Here is a 21,458-nt window from a genome sequence, read left to right as displayed (position 1 = left end):
TGATGACCTTATTAAACCCTATTGTAATCTTTGCTACCTCATGATACACTACATATTCATCTCTAGCCACCTCCGTGTTTCATACGTATGTCAATATTTTAAATCCACTTAGTACTACTTGTTTGAATATTCCCATTGATGTTTAGAACTTCAACCGGTCAGTCTCTTATTGACATATGTGCATACTGTGCGTATTGCCTCGATATAGCCTTAATTCAGGACTCAATAGCTGAGTGGACAACGCGATGGCGTTTGAAGCGAAAGGTACTGGGTTCGAGTCCCAGAGTGAACATCAACTCTGAGATGCAGGTAAATCCAGCTGACGAGTCCCAAATAGGACGCAACGTGCGTCCTGGATTCCACTGCTAGCCACTATCGATCTTTGCTTACTATGTCGATATTTGTTAATAACGTTGATTTCAACTATTATAGGTTATAAATAGCTGATGAAACCCAAACGAAATAAAATGAATTTATATTATTTTGCATCAATCTTTGTTTTTGTTCTCTTTAAGACAATAAACGGAACTAGGTGTATGAAATAACATTAAGAGTTAGTCAGTTAAATATAAGTTTGTCGTTTAAACAAATGTGAACCAATTATTGAATTTATGTACTCTAAAAAATGTGTTTATTTACAGAAGAATAGTTCTCAAGGTTGAGTATGTTATGTGAAGTTATGTTGCTAAAATAACGAGAATGAAAAAGTCACATGTGGAGATCCTGATTGGCTGATTAACACACTGCTACTATGTTTAGCAGTATTCTAGAACTTTCGGTAAAACTCAAGGACTCTTAAATTACTATAAAATCCCTATATTTTCTGTACATAAATGAACCCTGTAGTAAAGTGCTTCCCACACACTTTGTGCCTTTTCTCTGGTCTTCAAGTCGGTGTATAGTTCTAGCTCGGGGGTACGGAACTAGCTTAGGGAAGCGAATATAGCGTTCACAATCGGCCAGATATAACAGTTATAATACAAATCTTAACGGTGCATAAAACCAGAAGGCGAACAGAAGCGGCAACTACAGTTTTATTAACAAATGATGCACATTTGTGATGGCGGATAAGCCAACTTACTTTTACCAAGCGTTAATCAATATTTATAGTCAGACAAGAATAAATGACAGACATGTGATGAATGGATAGGAAGTGTACACACACCTACGCTCATATAAAAATGGTCAGGGTTAATAAATGAATAGTTAACAAGGTGAAAACATGACTCATGATGGATAGGTGAATTGACTTGTCCAAAAGTTAGAATAAGGCATATGGGCTTGACATAACAACCGATATTACAAGGTGACATGACTCAGAATCGATCACAGTGGCGCAGATGTATACACTTTTTATCTTCCCTTAAACCTTGAGATTAAAATTGCTTCATACCTGTCTTCGTTCCTATACTATACCCTTATATACAACCTGTCTTTTATATATTACCACCATTAAATTAACTACTTCTATGAATTCGGTGTTCATCTTGTGCTAACAAGGTATGGCAACTTGGACAGACGCATATGTGTGCCTGGTCCTACGTTGTAGCTGACTAACTGACATTTCATATTATTTTTTGAATTCTATTTGATAATTGAATGTTCAATTCTGTCGTATGACATATCTTGACTAAATTTCTTAGTCCAAGAAGCTTTCTTCAAACCTTTTTCAGTAACTTACTTGCTATTGTTGGTAAGATAAATAATCTTAAAACCACACTATCGTTTTCCAGCAAAAAAATATTCTTTTGAACATCAACTAGGTTTCTTCTACACAAAATCCGTATCTTATAGACATCCATGCTTATTTCACATTCCATTAATTATTTGCTTATGTGAAATCCTATCTACTGATGGAGACGATTACAGGTAATCTGATTAGTAAATAATCGTTTCCAGTAGTAAGTTTTTTTCTTTTGGTTCAGTGACACAAAACGGTTAACTTCTTAATGATGTCCGGTGATTGAAAGTATGGTTTGATTGGGCACTGGGTGCAAACAGACAGACACTCAGTTTGATGACTATCTAATATATGATCCCGTACCTATGATTAATTTCTACTCTGTACTCACTGAGTGTAGACTGCTTGTAACGATGTTTGAGGTATCTGGCTCATACTCTGGTAGTCTGTTTTTGGTTAAGTGTGTATCTGATCTATGACCTGATCTTCGTAAAGCTTATCGATCAATAATGTAATTTAGTGGTAATATCATCTCGGTCACCGATCTTATGTGTAAAGTGACCATGACAGCTTCAAAATCCAACCACCTATTTTGCAAAAATCAACTCACCCAACAGTATCCATCGAGGCCACGTATCTTCACTACTTCAGTACTCGATAACTTGATAAGATCATTTTCACGTCGAACGGTAAGTACCAAGTCTATCAAAGTATCGCCTTTATTATTTTGAAAAATCTGTTTATCTGTGGTAATTTTTTGTCGTTCGATAAACGCAAAAACCTTGTAGATTCAAGGTAAAGATAGCGAATCAGCCGACAAGATTGCAAATCTATCGATTGAGGTGTTTGTGATATGTATTACGAATGAACAACCAATGACTACGTTCATAAGCTAGTGTAGTAGGTTGAAAGGTAGGAGAAAGCAAACTAAAATGTGACGTCAATTTATGGAGTTACTAACTGTTGATTTGAGTCATGTTGTTAAGTTCAGACTACCTTATAGCGGTTCGTGCAATTATTGTGAACATTGGTCGGACACTGGGTGACATGGTTCAGAACCAGTTGCAATAGCTGGGACGAATCTACTCTTTATCTTCAGTTAGATTCTGAATTTTGAAATTATTTTATAACTCTCAAGGCAAAAACTTATTCATTCCTCTTAAATTATATTATTCATGCGTTATCTTTCTTATCAAGACTGATACAACTTTTAATTTGGTGTTCATCATAATAACTGTGTTGATATGGTGTGATAGCTCCATTCGATGTATATATGGAGCAAGTTCTATCTCACTTATATCTCAATGACTGATTATCACTGTCTGAGAAAATCTCAGTAAAAACAACCACTACTGCAATCTTGATTTACTAGTTATTTCATTTAAAATGAATACACTTAAATCTAAGATCCTGTCTAACCGATGCAAGCAAGAACGATACAACTATATGGCTAAATCTGTATTTAAAAAATAACTAAATCATCGATGATAATTTATGTGGTAGCACAGACGTTAATCCACTTATTAACCTGACTCATTCAACAGAGTTGTGGAGATCGTTGAATTTCATTTAAATCACGAACTGATTGAAGTTAGACCAATGGAGCTAAACCGTGTTGAACGTGACGTAGCTGCCCACCGAAGACACTGGGAGAAGCTTGTTTAGTATCGTGCTGCGATTGAAGTTAGACCTCTACACTATTGAATCCTGACTCACTAGTCTAGAGTTTAAGCGTTCGAACACGAGACTGAATCGATTCCTGGTTGTGAATGTGCACTGCCGAGAAGTTCCATACTAAGACGAAACAATCATCTATTGCTTGTCTAAATTAAACTCATTCGTGATTTGAATAAAAATTATCCAATAGGACTCAATCATCATTAACCAACTAAAGAAATTACGTATACTTAATCCATATACAAAAGTTGATAATCAATGAAGATAGAATATATTTTCATTGAATGAATGAAATCCTAATAAGTAGAAAGAATTGTCGACTTTAGTAATAACAACATAACTTCTAATTATTGTTGGTCTATTCGCAAATAGAAACATTCAAGAAGAAAATTCATATTATTTAGAGAGTTAAATAAAATCAAAGAGATAAAAAATATGATCATCATGATAGTTTTACAATGAATGAGACATTGATCAGTAGAACAAAACAATAATTATTTATTCAATAGTATAAAAGACTCCATGATACGGTCTTACTTTTTTCTCTCCTTCGTCAAATGATATTAGCGCTTTTATTCAAATTTCAAATAATGATTTAAGTTAGTTTAAACAAAACAAATAAATAATAACAATATGCAACAATAAAATATAAAAGGGTGAAGCAACAACAAACAAACAAACAAAAAAAACAGATTTGAACAAGGTAGCTATGTTTGAAAGGCAATGAGTAGTATTGGTAATAATACATTAGTATACTAACAATATACACACACACAAATGAGGAAAACAAAGCGAAAACAAAACAAGAAAGAAGAAATAAACTAGAGTAACGAAGCAACAAAAAAATAAACAAGAATAAAGTTAAAAAAACAAAAAAATAAGTAATCTGGTGATAAATTACTTAACAAAAAAATATGATAACGATAATAATAATAATAATAATAATCTGTGAAACGTACACAAACACACATACATACAAACTGTGAAATTATTCGCAATACAGACATGATGAAGTCAAAAAGAAAGGGGAAGAAAAGGGTACAAGAACTGTATATGAGATGATTAAACAATGAACATGGATGTTGGTGTACTTGTTGTGTATGGTATGTACATTAATCGAATCTACTAAGTGATAAGGAGAATAGACAATCCAATGGATGATGAAGCGTAAATAAGAGTTGTATGATTATTTGATGTGAAGAAGAAAGAGAATAAAAAAGACAACATTGGATATCACAGCTACTACTAATATGAAAAGTAATAAGTAGTAAGATAAGAAAGGAAAGTGAGGCGCATAGATAATCAGTATTTTAGAAATAAATTATTCATTAATTTTGATATAATATTCATGGAATAAATTTTTTACTAATTCAATACAAATCTTATTAGCAATTTGAAATTCTGGGCCTAACAGACAAAAATTAAGAAATGCATGAGGTAAATCATCTAAGACACGTATATCTACTGAGACATCAAGTTTAGAAAGGCGTTTAGCCAACTCCAGTCCATCATCCAAAAATGGATCGAAATGTGAACACTAGAGAAGAGAAACAAAGATTATATATATATAATGATATTTAGCACATGATCATATTTAAGGCAAATATTGGTTACGTTGAATGGTAGCTTTAGTAATAAATAACTCAAAGGATGGTTTAGAGGTTAAACGCACTCGACTTTTAACTACTATCTCACAGGTTCGAGTCCCACTTCAGCTACTTTAGTTTGGGCAGCCAAGTAGTATCACTAGTCTTTACAAATAATGTGGCCCAAAGTCAATAACATAAACGTACGGTAAATTTTATTCTCAATGTACATACATACAACGTATTTTCAAACAGATCCCAACTACTGAGATTGTTATAACTTTTGGAAGTATTATACGGACTACTATTATTGTTTACATCTTTATCATATAATTATTGGGTAATTAGATTATTGCATTTCTACATTCCCAGTACTGTCAGCTTTCGTTGTACTTATCAACTACAATTTTATGATTTCATATTTCTTAATTAGTCCTAATCATCTAGAGTTTGCTCCGTTCTCTGTATTTAAAGTAAGATTTCATATTTTGGGTGAGTTGTAATCTGAAATTTTACGTATATCTGCTAGCGAGTGTTTGAGATTAATACACAGGGTGCCCCACAGTATGATAATAGAAGCTTGTCTGATGTGTTCTCTTGTTCGGACTCAAAACTGACGATAAAACAAGGCGTGCGTATCGGTGGAGCAATCGGAATTGAGATTATCTAGGCCTCGATTCAGGGTTAATCTTGCCCGTCAATACATATTATTGACCGAATATTAGGTTGCTAGGCTACAGACAAAGTGGTAAACACGAGGTTAATAAATAGGATTCTGATTGGTAAACCTCTAGATATCTATCAATTTGCAGTCATAACAGATATTAAATCCCACCTTTTTAGAAGATAATTGTGTGTTATTTCCAGGAAAAATTCATACTTCACTCATTTTCTTGCCTTCATAGGAACACACATGCATGCACACAAAAACCCACTTCACTTACGACAATAACAACAGGAGGTAATCCACGTAGCATATCATCTGAAGCTAAGTATGGTGACATGAATCCATTCTGAATTAAGTGAATATTTCGAATACGGTTCAAATCGGTTGGGGGTCGACGAGGATGTTTAGATATTGGTGTGCATTCATCCTCATTATGGTCTGGGTTTTTTCCTTTCTCTTCATGAATTATAAAAACATGAGAAAATTCAGTTGTAAAGAATAAGTATGTTGATAAAATAAAACATCTAAGTCATACGGAACAAAATATAAGTGCATGATTAATCGAAATTCTTGATGAAGTAACTTATCAAGTTCAGGCTAGCTTACTCGACTTGGAACCATATGGCTGATGATAATGTCCAGTTGCCTAAATTGAAGTACGTGGAACAGAACTCGAGCCTACAGTCTAGTGGTTGAAAGTCATGTTAGTTATGTCCATAACTAACCAATCAAATCGTTGCTTAAGCTCCCACCACGTCTATCTGGTCTGATGTGTCTGTAAACTATCCCTGTTGCATGTGACCTACCAATTGAAAGACATTATTATCCTATTATATTAATGTGACTCATAAATTTTATTCATTTTGATAAGACACACAATACTGATCAGTATGTTTGTGCGTTTCACTTAAGGACTGTAATTCTTTAATTATTGTACTAATCTAATTGTTTTTATGTTTAGAAACGGATAAAGTTTAAAGCCAAGTTGTCCTTGTTCTGACTATAGCTTTCACATAGACTCTGGGATCGCCAGTATCGCGTTTACAGCTTTATTAGTATATCTGTAGGACAGAATAAATCCTACAAGTCGGACGACTGAGTCATCGTGTTTCATTCAACATAGATTAGTATAAATCAGGTGTACTGAAAAACTGAACAAATTAGCTAAAAACAACTACAAAAGACAGCCTATTTTCTACTAAATGATGAATATTATAGTTGCTGGATACTTTCTAGACCTGAATACTTGGTCATAAACGTTTAATCATCCAGTTTAACACATTTATTATTAGTTTGAATAAAGCAAGGATAACAATTAACGCAGAATAATATGCACTCATTCTTGTGTTGTTTCGTAGGTACTCATTAGCTGTTTACAACTGTATTCATATTGAGATATAACATAATATTAAATAGAAATTGGAAAATTGAGGTGATAACGATTCTCAGTACTATACATCTGTACGGTTATTTAAAGATAGATATGAAAGAAACCTAGAGAGGGACGAAACAGTAATTAATTAAGTGAACATTGTATAACATAATGGAAATAGTACTAATAATAGTAACCATAGAGCATTTAACCAAAAATGCCCATTTCCCATACAACTTTTTTCCTGAACGCATAATCTGCCTTAGATGTTTTTAATCGATGTTACTTCGGTGAAGTTTAATGAAATTGCATCTTTTTATCGGTTAATCATTTTGGGAAATTTAAGAACGTCGACAATATAGCCGTTATGTGCTAAATGAGTCCAGCTGTTGGACTGTCTGGTCACTAATATCAATAGCTATTAAAAGTACTAGCATACTGATTAGTCTAATGGAAGCTTATTACATTAAGTGTTCTTTTATGACTGATTGACCATTGAATAGTGACCAATGTTGTGTATGTCAAGTTCTTCTTAGCGCTGATCGAATTCTATCGATCGAAATCTAGGTCCACGGTTTCCTGTCAATCACCACCAACCACCACCCTCCACGTCAACATAGTCCATGAGATATCGAGTCATTTGAACTATTAGCTACATTGAAGCTTGATCAAGGAAATCCGATTAGCGCCAAAAATGACTAGGCAAACATGACATTGGTCACTACCCAGTGGTCAATCAATTTTAAACACATCTTAGTCCTACAGAAGCTCAGTTGTGACTCTAATAACTCAGTGGTAACGCCTCTGACTGTGAAGCTGAGTGATACAGGACTAAATGTGCAAGATAGTTTCATTTCTCTGAAGACTACATATACACCTTGCTGACAAGTGTCAAACAGAACTAAACCAAGGTCTAGGACTTCCTATCGACTACCTCCAAACACCACCTTACATCAGATGTTATCAACTTCACCAGAACAGAGTTTTAGAAGCAACCACATTTTTTTTAATATTTAGTACACTAAATGACACATTAGACAGAATGTAGACGACAGATACAAAATAACGAACCTGATTTATTCCACTTTGGGGATTTATGTAGGAAGTGAGAGTTTTCACTTAACCGATATAAATTAGAGGGCATAGATTGATCTTTTGGATTTTGAAAATAAGTATCATATAAAGGAGACATTGTTATGTTTGAATATCGACGTAAATGTCCAATTTTTAACTCTTTAGAATTATTTAAATCTAATTTTGGTGGATTGGACCAAAATGTTGAAAATAATCGGGACCATATTGGGGAATTTTGTTCAGTTGTTAAGTTTGAAGGATTTTCATCAACTTCAAAATTATCACCAAGTTTGTCGGAATCCAATCTTGCTTCGTCTATACCAGCATAAGCTATAAACAATAAAGTGATAAGTCAATTAGATTGGTTGAAACATAAGTATGGATGACAAGGTTGGACTTGATAATTTCAAATAAATTGAGCAATGGGTGGAAAGTTAATAATGAATATATTTTATAAGTATCAACTATATTTCTGGGAAAATATTAGGTTTCACATCAAAATGATAGTAGTCAATATATTAACCACTCAGCCAACCGGTCATAAGGAATATGAAACCTAGCACATCTATGGGTCAGTTCATTTTATCACAGATAGAAGAAATGATCAAGAAAATACCAGAGTAGTAAAAGTGGTAACAGTATTAGTGATTGTAGAAAACATGTCATACAAAATAATGAATCAGGAAGAATACATAAGTAGAATAATATGGTATAAGACGATTTTAAAACTCAAGATCTAAAGAAAGATAAAGGGTTAGTGCTACTGAGCAACTGAATTTGATTTTCAGCAATATCACCCAGCGTCTTACGACCATTGGTTACGATGAATACTAGTAACCTATGAATAACCTCTATTTTTAAAGGCCATGTTCCACAGTCATAAAGCAAAACAACGAACTGTGGAGCAGTATACTCCCACCATTAGTTAGTAAATGGATGGGTATCGGATATGTCAATTCAACAGGGCTTTCTTAAGCCATACGGAGATCCTTTCAGACACTAATCCACCAGTTCTGACGAGACTTACAAAAAAGTGAAGTGTCCGACGTGATCAGTTACTTTGCTCCACCATTAATTCAGTCGTTTTAAACCAACATATCGCCACAATACCAGTACTAACAATAACACTATTTCTCTCACTTATATATATATATATAACGTGTATTTCATAGTTCAAGAAGCATCATATTCGAACCAGAAAATTTATGACCATCTGACAGATAGCCATTAAATTACGACAATGTGTCTATAGATTCATTAATGACTGTTTGCTAGACTCAACTCCAATTTACAACAATCTAACTAGCCGTGTAGTATTAATAAACTTCATATCAAGTGTGTAACTAGCATCTGAGTTACTAAACCTATAATTGATTAATGAGTTATGGTGAACTTGACAAATGTCTAAATATACACTAAAGTGAGCTTACCCAATAAACATTTAGAAAGAACACCAATAGGAAGTAGGGGATCACAAAGCGATAATAATCTTGAAGGAGATGGTGTAAAAGAAACCAATACAGGTGTATAAGCCAAAAATATCCCACTTGGTTTATTAAGTAAGCGATCTCGTACAGCGCGCATACAAACACCTAGTGCCAGATTCCCACCAGCGGAATCACCAGCAAGAACAATTTTCGCATCCGATGTACAACCCAAGTTTTCACGATTTAATGTTATCCAACAATAGGCATAATAACATTCTTCTAATGCACGTGGATAAGGAGCTTCAGGTGAAAGTGAATAATCTACTGCTATAATTGGACAGTTTAACTGTTCAGCCCATATACGTAAAAAGTTCTAAAATTAAATTTTGACAGAATGCCTCATGAATACATTAGAAAATACAGATAAAAAAGTATCCTAGATTGCATCACCGATTGATCTTCCTTAGACAGCTATTGAAAACCAAAAAGCACTAGACAGCTGTTTTTATCGGGTTGTGAATGCACACTGATGAGCAGCTCCATATTGCTATGTTGGGATAAATATTGAGCAAAAGCTAGCCTTCAGAATCTTCCTATCTGAAGTTGTTTTTTTGTAGTTTTGCTGTATGATTATTCAATAATTAAACTATTATATGGTGTATTCCTCTACCTATAAGCTTCTGTTTGACGCATAAACCATTGTTGTGTGTTTCACTTTTCCTAAACCATTGTTTATCTATTACGGACTTATCATTCAGTCCTATTCAACTTATGGTTCAGTTATGCTCAATATTGTAGTTTCTCAATCCTATTAACATGTGGTCAGGGTCCTATCCTATATTGTTTTATGAGTGATTCGTAAGTTCAAACTGTGTAATTAGAGGTTATCTGCTTGCTGAGTTCTCTATTCTGACTGTCGGACAAGCGAAAGAACTAGTGTGGGAAACTGCAGTTTGGACCAATAGTCAATTAGTGGTACTCTCGGTTGTTAACTAACAATTAGCGCGTCATTGGTGCTAGATAGATAGATAGTCTAGGCAAGCTAATCAATACTCGGACTAGATCCATACAGTACGATCCAACGGGCCCAAATGACTATACAAGAAAATCTGTTTATTTTCAGACACATCACATACTAGAATGCATTAGTTATTCAGTGCTTTCTGGTTTTCAATTACTGTCTAAGATTAACCCACGATATAACCTACGAAAAGCCTACAACCTCCACAAACCTCTTAGAATAATAGAAACAAAATCTTTAAAATAAATAATGAACATTTTAAACGGCGCAAACGACTTACAGGAAAAGACCAGTAAAGAACTTAGTTAACAATCCCGATTTGTTTGGTTGTTTTTTGCATCATAAAACAAACAAACAAAACTTTAAAAACTACATTTGTCTTCAGATTGATAAGGATAGAATTTGCACTGAGTGTGCAATACCGTTCGGACATAACGAATAGAATCATTTGAGAATTTATTTGTAAAAAAAGGCAAGTGATTATTGTCAAATTTTCATGGAAGTTAGAATGGCTTTAAGCATAGGTGTTCTGTTTTACATTTTTTAAAGTCATAACCACATCGTTTAGATTATCAGATCTACAAGCACAGAATAGTTTGAGTACAAAAATGCCTGCTTCGGTTTGGGCACCCGAGCTGTATCCCAGCCCTCAAACAAATCGAATTATTATTATTATTATTACTACTTGGTGCCTCCTTGTACCAATGTTTACGTGTTTAAATAATAAAATAATAAAAAAATAATAATAATTGACAATGAAATAAATAATCTTGGTAGTACTAGTGATGCTACCTGGTTATCAAACTGATCAATGCAGTCATAAACGTTGACTGCAACTTAGTGATCATTTTTGTAAATCTATAAAGCGTTGGTGCCCCCAAATTCCCTGGTACAGCTGAGAGTGGAAAGAGTCAGCTCTTCCTTTCGAAATGCTCTCACATAGCTACAACAATACACCCATTGTCAGAGAAGTCTTACTCACTTCCTTCTCGAGGTGGGGTGTTGTTTACCAAATTGAGAGAACCAAAAGTAAATGTCTGGTGTTTTAACCAGGTTGGTGGGTATGGAGGATCCATCTGGGAGAGTCCCGAAACTCCGATTTCGAAACAATGGTGCACATGGGTTACCAGGATCCTGAGGAAGCAAATGGAGTATGGAAATATTGTTGGTCATCGCATACCATGGGACTGCATTTCCTAACGTTGCTACACTATCTTGTGGATTAGACCTCTAGGTCAAAGGCTTGGGAAATGGCCTCCTGAGAAAACCACTTGTTTCGGTTTGGGCGCTCGGGCAGCATTACAGTCCTCTCAAAAATCGAATGATTTGTGTGATGTATACATGTTTGTTGCGTCTTTGTAACAATATTTGTGTTTAAGTAAATAAATAATTAAATAATAGTCCCTGAGGTCACTTCCTGCCAATTTTAAACCTATTGGTAGGTGCGGACTTCCTGGTTAATGTTTACGATAAAGCAATGGATGAGTAGTAAAGGTGTCAGGATTTTAGCCACTTAATCACATATTCTAAACCCACTCTGTCTACCTCAGTTTCAGCAACAAAGTACAAGTTCTCACTTGATAATCACAATCTACAGTTGCAGATGAGCACCTACAAAAATTAGCTATCTATGGTTGGTATCAAGATTGTCATAAACTGACCGTTGGGTAAGGCAACTTAAACCGATGTATATACGTACCAGGTTTCACGTTATGTTTGACTAACTGACTGCTTTGAATTTTCTGACACCTAAAATAAGGTTTTGTCAAGTTTCTAACAATTAAGTAGTTTCAATTAACCAGTGATAATAGAAAGTATTATGAACACAATAAAGAGAAGAAAATAAGACAATTTAACAGGTTGTATGTACTAATCAACAAAACATACGTATAATGTTATTGTTTGATGGTAAGGATGCAAATGTGACTTACATCCTGTGACTGAGATGTTAAAGCAATAAATCCACCACCGTGTACATAAAACAATATATAAGGCGATTTATTTGTATTATTCTCAGTTGAAGTATTTGAAAATTTAGAACTTTCATACGAATAACGACGATCATTTGGGTTGGAAAAAACAACAGATGACGAATTGTTGGATGGAAAGAATCGCGAATTGTACGATGATAATGATGGTATTGAATTTCTACTTGAGTGATGATTTGATTGATTTATGCAGTTAGGTGACTCGAAAAATTTGGGAGATTCAGTTGTTCGAGTCCATCGTAAACCAGATCTAAGATGACGACATAATATACGCATTCCTAGTGGAGCTGTACCAAAATGTGATTTCGGTGGTTCTATTACAATGAATTCTGTTTAGAAAATCAATATGGCAAATATGAGGATGATGGTAAAACGATGCAAGTAAGTGCATCGGTTCAGGTTGCCACATTACATTAGTACAGCGAAATAAAATCATCAAAACAAGTCACAGGATAATGGAAGTAGTGAGTATCAGTAATGGTAGTTGTAGTAGTAGAATAAACTAGGTATATAAAAAAAGGAAACGAAAGATATAAGGTGATTTCAGAATCCAGGATCTAAGAAAAGACAAAGAATGAATGCATTTGAGGCCATATCACTTAGGGTTTCTAACTATTGGTTACGATAGTCACGCGGACCCCAACTAAGTAACGAACACCTACTTGGATGGCTCAGTTCAATGATCGATAACTTGATGAACTGGTGTTACATATTGTTCTGGTCGCCATCAAATATCTTCCAGACTACTTCTACATCAAACAATATTACTCTAAGTAGGTGATTGGAGAAACCTAACACATCTTAGTTGATGAAGGTTCACTATCTTATCAACCGATTTGACATCTTTACCTAATACCCTAACCATTAACCTCAAAATTGCTCACTCGTTGGTCCCAAAATACACGAGCATTGGTTCAAAGACACCTATGATCCAATATTAGTAACTTACAAATATCTTATTTTATTAGTAGCCCATAAATTACAACAGAGGGAACTGCTGAGCAGTAAAATCATCCTTTGGTTGGCAGATGAACAACTTGCTTACGCCATAAGTGACGCAAATCGGCAAAGATCAACTGAGCTTCTTAAATCAGTGCTAAAATATCAATTTAGGTTGTTTATACGTTGAAGAAACATTGGAATCTACAGAGCAGTAGTGTGTGTTGTTCTAAGCTTGAGGCATATGGATATTTCGGTAATGCAATGAGAAGACGAAGTTTATCAGAATCACGTGATATATTTGCGCAATACATTTCGAACAATCTGATCATACATATACTCGTCAAGATATTTTAATATTCAAGGACACATGCCAAGGTTTATAGAAGCCTTGGCTATACGGAAATTGAGACCCTCTTTATGTGTTCAAAGACAATTTGTTCTTACCCTTAACCTAACATTCTAATACTGATTTATTATCCAGAGTGATTATCACATTGTCTCTATGTACTTTATTTATTTCTTCTTTCTTTGTTACAGCTTACCTTTAACCTGTCTAGTTGACCTTTTAATTTTCATATAAAAATGTCTTAACAAGTATATGTGTGATCAGATTGTTCGAAATGTATTGCGCAAATATATCACATAATTCTGATGAACTTCGTCTTCTCATTGCATTATCAAATTTACCAAAGGGACTAAATGTTTTAAAGCAGATGAATACATATACATTATATGCTGAAAGTCCAAAGAAAGAAATTAGTCACGTGATTTCCGTTACAGGAGAACTTGTAATAATATTCTACTAAAAGCACGAAAACAAAATGTTTCATCAAGATGCATCAAAAGTTGTAAGCACAAGAAGTAGTTCGTGCAGGAAATTTACATATTGACAAGTGACTGGATATGAATTGAGATATTACCTAATGAACCTCAAATTTAATCACTGAAGTGTACCTGAGCGATTCACTGACTAAATTTCCCCCAAATGCCCTGGTACGGCTAAGGGTGGGAAGAGTCAGCTCTTCCTCCGATTTCTACCAATGGTGCACATGGGTTCTAGGATCCTGAGGGAGCAAATGGAGTATGGAAATATTGTTGGTTACCGCATACCATTAGACTACATTTCCTAACGTTGCTCCACTGTCTTGTGGATTAGACCTCTGGATCAAATGCTTGTGGAGTGGCCTCCTGAGAAAACCACTTGTTTCGGTTTGGGCGCTCGGACAGTATTCCAGTCCTCGCAATTTATTTATTATCTATTTTATTTAAACACATAAACACTGGTAAAAGGAGGTACGAAATAGATAAGCGCCACATAAATCGTTCGACTTATGTGAGAGCTAGGATACAGCCCGGGTGCCAAGACCGAAGCAGGTGGTTTCCTTGGAGACCACATCCAGAGCCTTTGACCTAAAGGTCTAATCCACAAGGCAGTGGAGCAACGTCAGGAGATGCAGTCCCATGGTAGCCGGTGACCAACAATTGGTACATACACCATTGGTTCCTTCAGGATCCTGGAACCCACGTGCATCATTGGTTTGGAATCAGGATTTACCAACTCCCCTAGGTGGATCCTCCATATCCACCAACCCGGTCAAAGCGCCGAACACTCGCTTTACGTCCTCTCAATTCGGTAAACAACACCCCCGCCGCGAGAAGGCAGTGAGTAGGACTTCTGTAGCATTGGTTGCATACACGTTGTCATGTGAGAGCATTTCGAGAGGGAGAGCTAACTCTCCTCGCAAAAATCGAATGATTTGTATGACACATATTTTCTGTCTCCTTGTACCAATATTTAAATAATAAACTGACTGAATAACTGAACTGGAAGATGTTTATAAGAAGCTCCAAAACGATGGGGAGGATAGATAAAACCTATAAGTTGGAAAAGTAGGTTTTGGAAGTCGAGAAATCCCTAGAAAAAAAACGGTTATTCACGGAGATTAACAGATATACTTGAAAAAAATGAAGATACTGATATTTTGGAAAATAAGTTATGATCAACAAGAAACCTGTGTATATAAAAGCCGATTTTAAAGGGGACATTGAAAATAAAATCAGAAGAGGACAACCTTTTTTTCCTATGAGGAAAGGAGAGGATAAAAAAGATCGACTCTAAAAATAACATCTCACCTTACTCAACGGATTTTCGTCGCTCATGGTAAAATCTCTAAAGTAAGGAGCTAACGCATCAATGAGTATTCGCATAAAGACCGTATGCGACTGGCCTCAAGAAGTTATCACTTGGGCTCCACAGCCACGCCTCCAGGTTGTCAAAACCACACCTAGCCCAGTCTTTTTTACATGTCATTCAAAAATTATCCTTTTACAGTATGGGAAACTGAGATAGGAAAATCACCCTCAGACCTCAAACCAGCACTTAATATCATACTAACTAACCAATAAGCCACATTAATTGCCTGTTGTTAAATGTTTGTTATTTTCCTTTTGTTGATTTTCAAAAATAAATTGATCATTATCTGCCAGGATATGGAGGTTGAAGAAAATCTGTAATTATAATACTGAAAACTTTGATAGGAAGCTTCAGATGTTCTTGCAACAAAACTATTCGGTTAATTGAAAATGAAAAGTCATTTGAAACACAAGTCCGAATTATTAACAATATTAGACTATATATGACATCTCAACACTGCATGAACCAATAATGAATGCAAGCCAGACAAATCCACATAATAAAACTGGGATTCAATAGCTCCAATTGTTTACTTATGAAAAAACTATCACAGTATGTGTTATCGTCAGTCTGCAGTTTTTCACAGTCGATCAGCCATCTACAATATAGGACCAGACACACATATGAGTCCGTCCAAGTTGCTATACCTCATTAGTACAGCACGATGAACACAAAATTTATAGAAGCAGATGCTTCAATGGTAGTAATACACACTAATAGAGATTGTATATAAGGATATGAGACAGGGAGAAAGAATTAGTTCGTAGAAAGAAAGGTATAAAGTAATTTTAATCTCACGGTTTAGGGGAAAACAAAGAGTGTATACATCTACGCCATTGTGATCGGTTCTGAGCAATGTCAACCAGAGTCTCCAACCACGACGGTCGCGCAGACCCCAGCAAAGCAGTCTGCATCTACCAAAATGGCTCAGACCAGAAGTTAGTGACATTATGGACTGATGCCATGTTTTGATTTGGCCGCCTCTAACTTTCTTCCATCAGTTTTCCACACTGTAAAAGGATAATTTTTGAATGACATGTAAAAAAGACTGGGCTAGGTGTGGTTTTGACAACCTGGAGGCGTGGCTGTGGAGCCCGTGATAACTTCTTGAGGCCAGTCGCATACGGTCTTTATGCGAATACTCATTGATGCGTTAGCTCCTTACTTTAGAGATTTTACCATGAGCGACGAAAATCCGTTGAGTAAGGTGAGATGTTATTTTTAGTGTCTTTTTTTTCTAAACTCCTCCTGTTGTGTGTTTGTATAAAAATAATAACTCTGGGATAAGGGTACTTCCATACGACAACACCCGAATAGAGTGAAACTTTCTGAACTCTATTGAATTAAGATTTAAACTCATTTAGAACTAAACGATTCTACTAATAAACCGGAATAAATAATAAAAATATATTCCCATGACAGGCAGATTCAGTTATCTGATACATATATTGAGAACATTGTCGATCGAAAAAGTTCGTGGATTGATGGTTAGTAACTTCTTAAATGTTAACCATTAACAAACGTGAAAGAACCTGGCAAGTTTTAGACGTGGTATGATGTAACACACAGACTTGTTCTTTTACGTGGCTCTAGCCAAGAACACGACGATTGCACTACAGACATTGATAGGTATAAAGCATTGTGGGAAAATCCTTCAATGAAACCATTACTATATACTAACCTCTTTTAAAAAAGGCTACTCGAATGTATGATTCAATTATTTCTGCCACCAAGACTTATTACTATGTTTTTAAGTTATTCAGATGCATTGCAACATAGAACTTTGTAAGCGGGACATAGATTGGATTAAAACATGTTCCATGAACGATTGTGTTGGTGCACGCTGATTGGCTAATTCTTATCCAATTAGCGCTAGTCGATACTTGGAGAAGACTCTAGAATCTTTTTATGTAAAAACTATAAATATACTAACGTATTTCTTATTGCGCCTCTTACTTTCCATATATCCTTGTTATTCGGAATATAATTTCTTCCCTGTTCAACCGTGTTCTGATTCGGGGACTTGTCGAGTGTATTGGTGTCCAAGAATACTAAGCAATAGGAATAGCTGGTTCGTAATAAAAAAAATTATAACAAACTTAACTATGGATTTTTTTAGGTATCATTACCAAGTTTTGATTTGGTAATTTTGAATAAATTGAGTATTGGGTAGATTGTTATAAATAAATAATATATTTGTAATATCCCAATGAGAATTAGATTTTCTGACATTTTTTGGTTGATCGCACCTAATATTCATGTTGTCCCGTTGTACTACTTAAACTTGGATTAACGTTAATTTGGTTATTCATTCTCTGAAGAAGTGGCTTACGCCGAGTCACGAAACGTCAGAAAATCTAATTTTTTCTACTCATTGGGATATTAATCATGGATTGTTCACATAAAGACAATATATACATTTTATTAGAACGACAAACGAACCTTTTTCGTCTTCCAGAATGTTCGTATCTAGAGGTACTTTTAACGATTTTGTTTGTAATTTGAAAGAGTGAGCTACAGCCATAGAAGGTAAAATTACATTGGGGGCTTCAGATACTACACGTAATTCTGCTAAATTCCAGAATGCTTTACAAAATTGAACACTGGAACTTCGTGTAAGCTTTGCCAGCATTTTGCCACGGTCTTCAGGGGATAGGTAGGAAGTAACAGACCGATAAACTGTGTTGACTAAGCTGACAATTCCTTGCTTGCTAGTCTAAAAGATTTGTGAAAAAACACCGTTATTCACCAGCATATAAGCCATAGATTATGTAAACAAGCTATATGAGATATAATAGGACGGTAGACTACGTAGAAGATAAGCCGCTCAAATAATTAGGTTCATAAACAATGAGTTGAAACGATTGGTATGGTTAGTCATCGGAATTATTTCCTGCTGATTAGTACTAGGATCTGTGCACAAATTTTATTATTTGCAACTGATTTGTATGATGTACTTCGACCAAAGCGAGTGCTATTTTTCTAGGTAAATGCATCCTACCTGGTTGCGAGTTATAAATGATACACTTGTCTCAAGCTCTGTGTTGTGGATGACTGACAGGCTATTCTTCTAGAACAGGACAACTTGTACAGTTGCATAACTCACTGGGTGCTTGGATATGAGCCAATCTGTGCAGGAGCTAATGATACTATATGGTTGCCCAAACCGAAGTAGGCAAAACACAGTTAAAATCTGGGATTTCGTAACTGAAACTTAGACTTCTCAACCACTGCTTCAAAAATAAAGGATCTGTCTTATGACGTGATCCTACAAACTGATATTTTCTGAAACGATATAATTAATTTGTAAAGCATAAATATTTTGCAGACTAAACCAACTTTAACTTAAATTTAATACGACTTAGTAACCACGTAGAGGTTTGTGTATTCAGCTTAAGTTTACACCATCTGAGCGTTAATGAAATTGCGCGACTCCCTCCCCCAAGTGGTAAGAAGTCAAGTAATTTAATCAGCGAACCTTCGAGTTACATATGATCAAAATTTATAAATGGACGGCCTACCAACGGAAATGGTCAGACAGATTTACTTTAATAAAGTGAAAGGAATTTTGCTAAGACGACTGTAATAGGTGTTCTGATATCATAGAGTCAAGTACATTGAATTAAAGTTAATCATGCTAAATAAATAAGTATGCTTACCAAAAAGCTATTGCCATATCCCGCCATAAACGAATTCAGAAACAGCAAAATTCTCTGAGCACTAGGGCATAAGTAAAAGGCTAGACAACGACCATAAAAATGTTCTTGTTTTATACTGTCTGATAGGACTTCTAGTCGATAGAATTCTGAAAGATCTTCTTCGTGCTGTTTTGATTTGATAGTAGAACATGCATCGGTAATATTTTTTGGTTTATCATCAAAAGTGTTCACATCACAATGTCCAATTTCCGGCAAATCGACGAACTCAGATCGAGGGAAAAGAGTAGAAGGTTTAGTGAAACGTGGTAGATAACTGAGGACTTCAAGACACACGCTGAGCTCCATAAGGCAATTGATATATGCTATCACACTCTTATGTGTTATACCAGACCTAACGTTTAGAGGAAAATATAATCTTGTGTTATGATCAAATATTGGTATGATACGTACGACACTATTTACTATAGTACACGTAGAAATTATTGATTCTTATATTACAAACATTCTAATAAGTTAGAATACCACCTAAAACCGACTATTTCAAAAGTCAATAGTGAGTATATGTACGACCACAAACACAGCTGTCAATATCTTGTTTTCCGCAAAGTAACCCCTGAACACCTGAGAAAGAGCACTTTTGTTATTCAATAGATCACAAGGTTTTGATCGGAAGTGGAATTCATATAAGGTAACCTGAACTACTCGATGCTTAACTGCGTAAACAGTTGAAACAGTCTTATAGACAAATCACTAGTACCAAGGAATGAGAAACAACTGTTCACTGTAACTATGATAGTGCTTGAAAAAGATTTTGGGTCAAATGAATACAACACAACGTTAGGCAACGCTAAACATGAACCCCTATAATTCTTTAAAATGACAGTTTGGAATTACTGGATAGAATAACTGAGGTTTATGAATCAAAAAATAATCTGGTCAAACTAGTTTCGACTATTGATTAAGTTAGCTTATGAGAGGGGACAGAAGTCCTCTTGTGACAACTACATTGAAATTTGCCTGAATAAGAGTCCCTTAGAGTATACTCTCTATGACTTATCAATCAGCATTGCCAGAAAGACACCGATAAAAGTAACTAAGTGGTTTCAGTTTTTTACGTTATTGTATATCTGACTAGAAGTCCTCTGACAGAGCTAATTTCACTTAAGGATGAGTCGTAGAAGAAGTGTAAAAGGTTTTAATGGTCTACCTATTCGCCAAAACGAAAATACTGAATCTGATCAAATCTCATCTTACCAGTTGGAAATGGAATATGAACTCATTTGCCGGATGTACGTCAGCAGAACGGCAGAACATCTCATGGTAATGGTCAAAAAGCTTCGGATGCCATTCGCCCTCAAAGAGCCAAAATCATAATAACCTGCAATCGAATACAAATGTTTTATCCTTGAAGAAAAGTCCGAGTTCAACAGAGCATGAAGTCTTTTCAAAGCACAGACGATATCGCTTTCTGACCGAGAACTTTCGGTATTTTCATCATCAATTTCGAGATTAGTTCGAATAATTGTGAGGTACGTTCTGCACTAAGAAAATATACAAGACTCGACAAGTTGTTCTTACTTGTAGATGCAATTCCGAACACAATCGGACCATTTGTATGCATTCCGAACTATCCAATGATTCTTTTTTTTCATCTAGAGAAACCAAACTACAATAAAGCAAACAGAATTCGTACTCACCATTACTTGCACTGGACATACTAAATGTTCGATCCATATTGAGTTTGCTGCTAAGTATCCTTACAGAATTGGGTTTCTAAAGGAAGTTACTTGACAATGAAACTATTATAAAACCTCAAAATACAATCTTAGTTCGTCAGGATGCATCGCTGTACATTTCCACAAGCATGTACATCTACATCTCGACAAACCTAATAGACCTCCAATGGTTCGTAGAACCTGACCTCCAGTTTTGAGCGATTCAAACGAACTTTGGGTAGACGCTTTTGAATTTTGGCTCTGAGGAAAGATTGCCTCTGTGCTGTTTTCCGCTTGACCACTATGCTAGTTTTTGTGTTTTATTTTCTCTTGAGTCGAGAAACAAGATGCCGCTCCTTCACATATTTCAAATGGTTTTAGACGGAATGGAGGCTTTCACTTAACGGGCTTTTGTGTCTAGTATCAATGAATCACCAATACCTCCATGCAGGAAC

General features: G+C 35.3%; 1 protein-coding gene and 1 non-coding gene across 4 annotated transcripts; one reads left to right on the top strand and one right to left on the bottom strand.

Annotated features, from left to right (window-relative positions):
* Positions 1-223: 223 nt before the first annotated feature.
* Positions 224-290, top strand: Smp_tRNA_00906_Gln_TTG.1.1. Its single transcript has one exon. It is a non-coding gene (tRNA).
* A 4,389-nt stretch (positions 291-4,679) lies between these two features.
* Positions 4,680-21,207, bottom strand: Smp_000130.1 (hormone-sensitive lipase (S09 family); the record flags this gene model as incomplete). Of its 3 annotated transcripts, none has more annotated exons than XM_018791445.1 (12): positions 21,100-21,207; positions 20,986-21,061; positions 20,867-20,940; positions 20,543-20,829; positions 19,289-19,679; positions 18,072-18,345; positions 12,696-12,822; positions 12,437-12,545; positions 9,488-9,857; positions 8,055-8,387; positions 5,889-6,067; positions 4,680-4,895 (listed from the first exon to the last, which is right to left on the bottom strand). In XM_018791445.1, the coding sequence occupies exons 1-12, from the start codon at positions 21,130-21,132 to the stop codon at positions 4,680-4,682; spliced, it is 2,469 nt and encodes an 822-aa protein (XP_018645390.1). In that variant the 5' UTR covers positions 21,133-21,207. The 3 variants fall into 3 exon arrangements, with proteins under 3 accessions (XP_018645390.1, XP_018645392.1, XP_018645391.1); XM_018791447.1 differs by having other exon boundaries at positions 20,867-20,954; positions 21,100-21,192; XM_018791446.1 differs by having other exon boundaries at positions 20,986-21,183.
* Between the last annotated feature and the right edge of the window lie 251 nt (positions 21,208-21,458).

Source organism: Schistosoma mansoni (genome assembly GCF_000237925.1).
Source record: "Schistosoma mansoni, WGS project CABG00000000 data, chromosome 3 unplaced supercontig 0044, strain Puerto Rico, whole genome shotgun sequence".
NCBI classification, from domain to species: Eukaryota; Metazoa; Platyhelminthes; class Trematoda; order Strigeidida; family Schistosomatidae; genus Schistosoma; species Schistosoma mansoni.
Note: the sequence above shows the minus strand (reverse complement) of the source record. Positions and strands in the feature narration are given on the sequence as shown.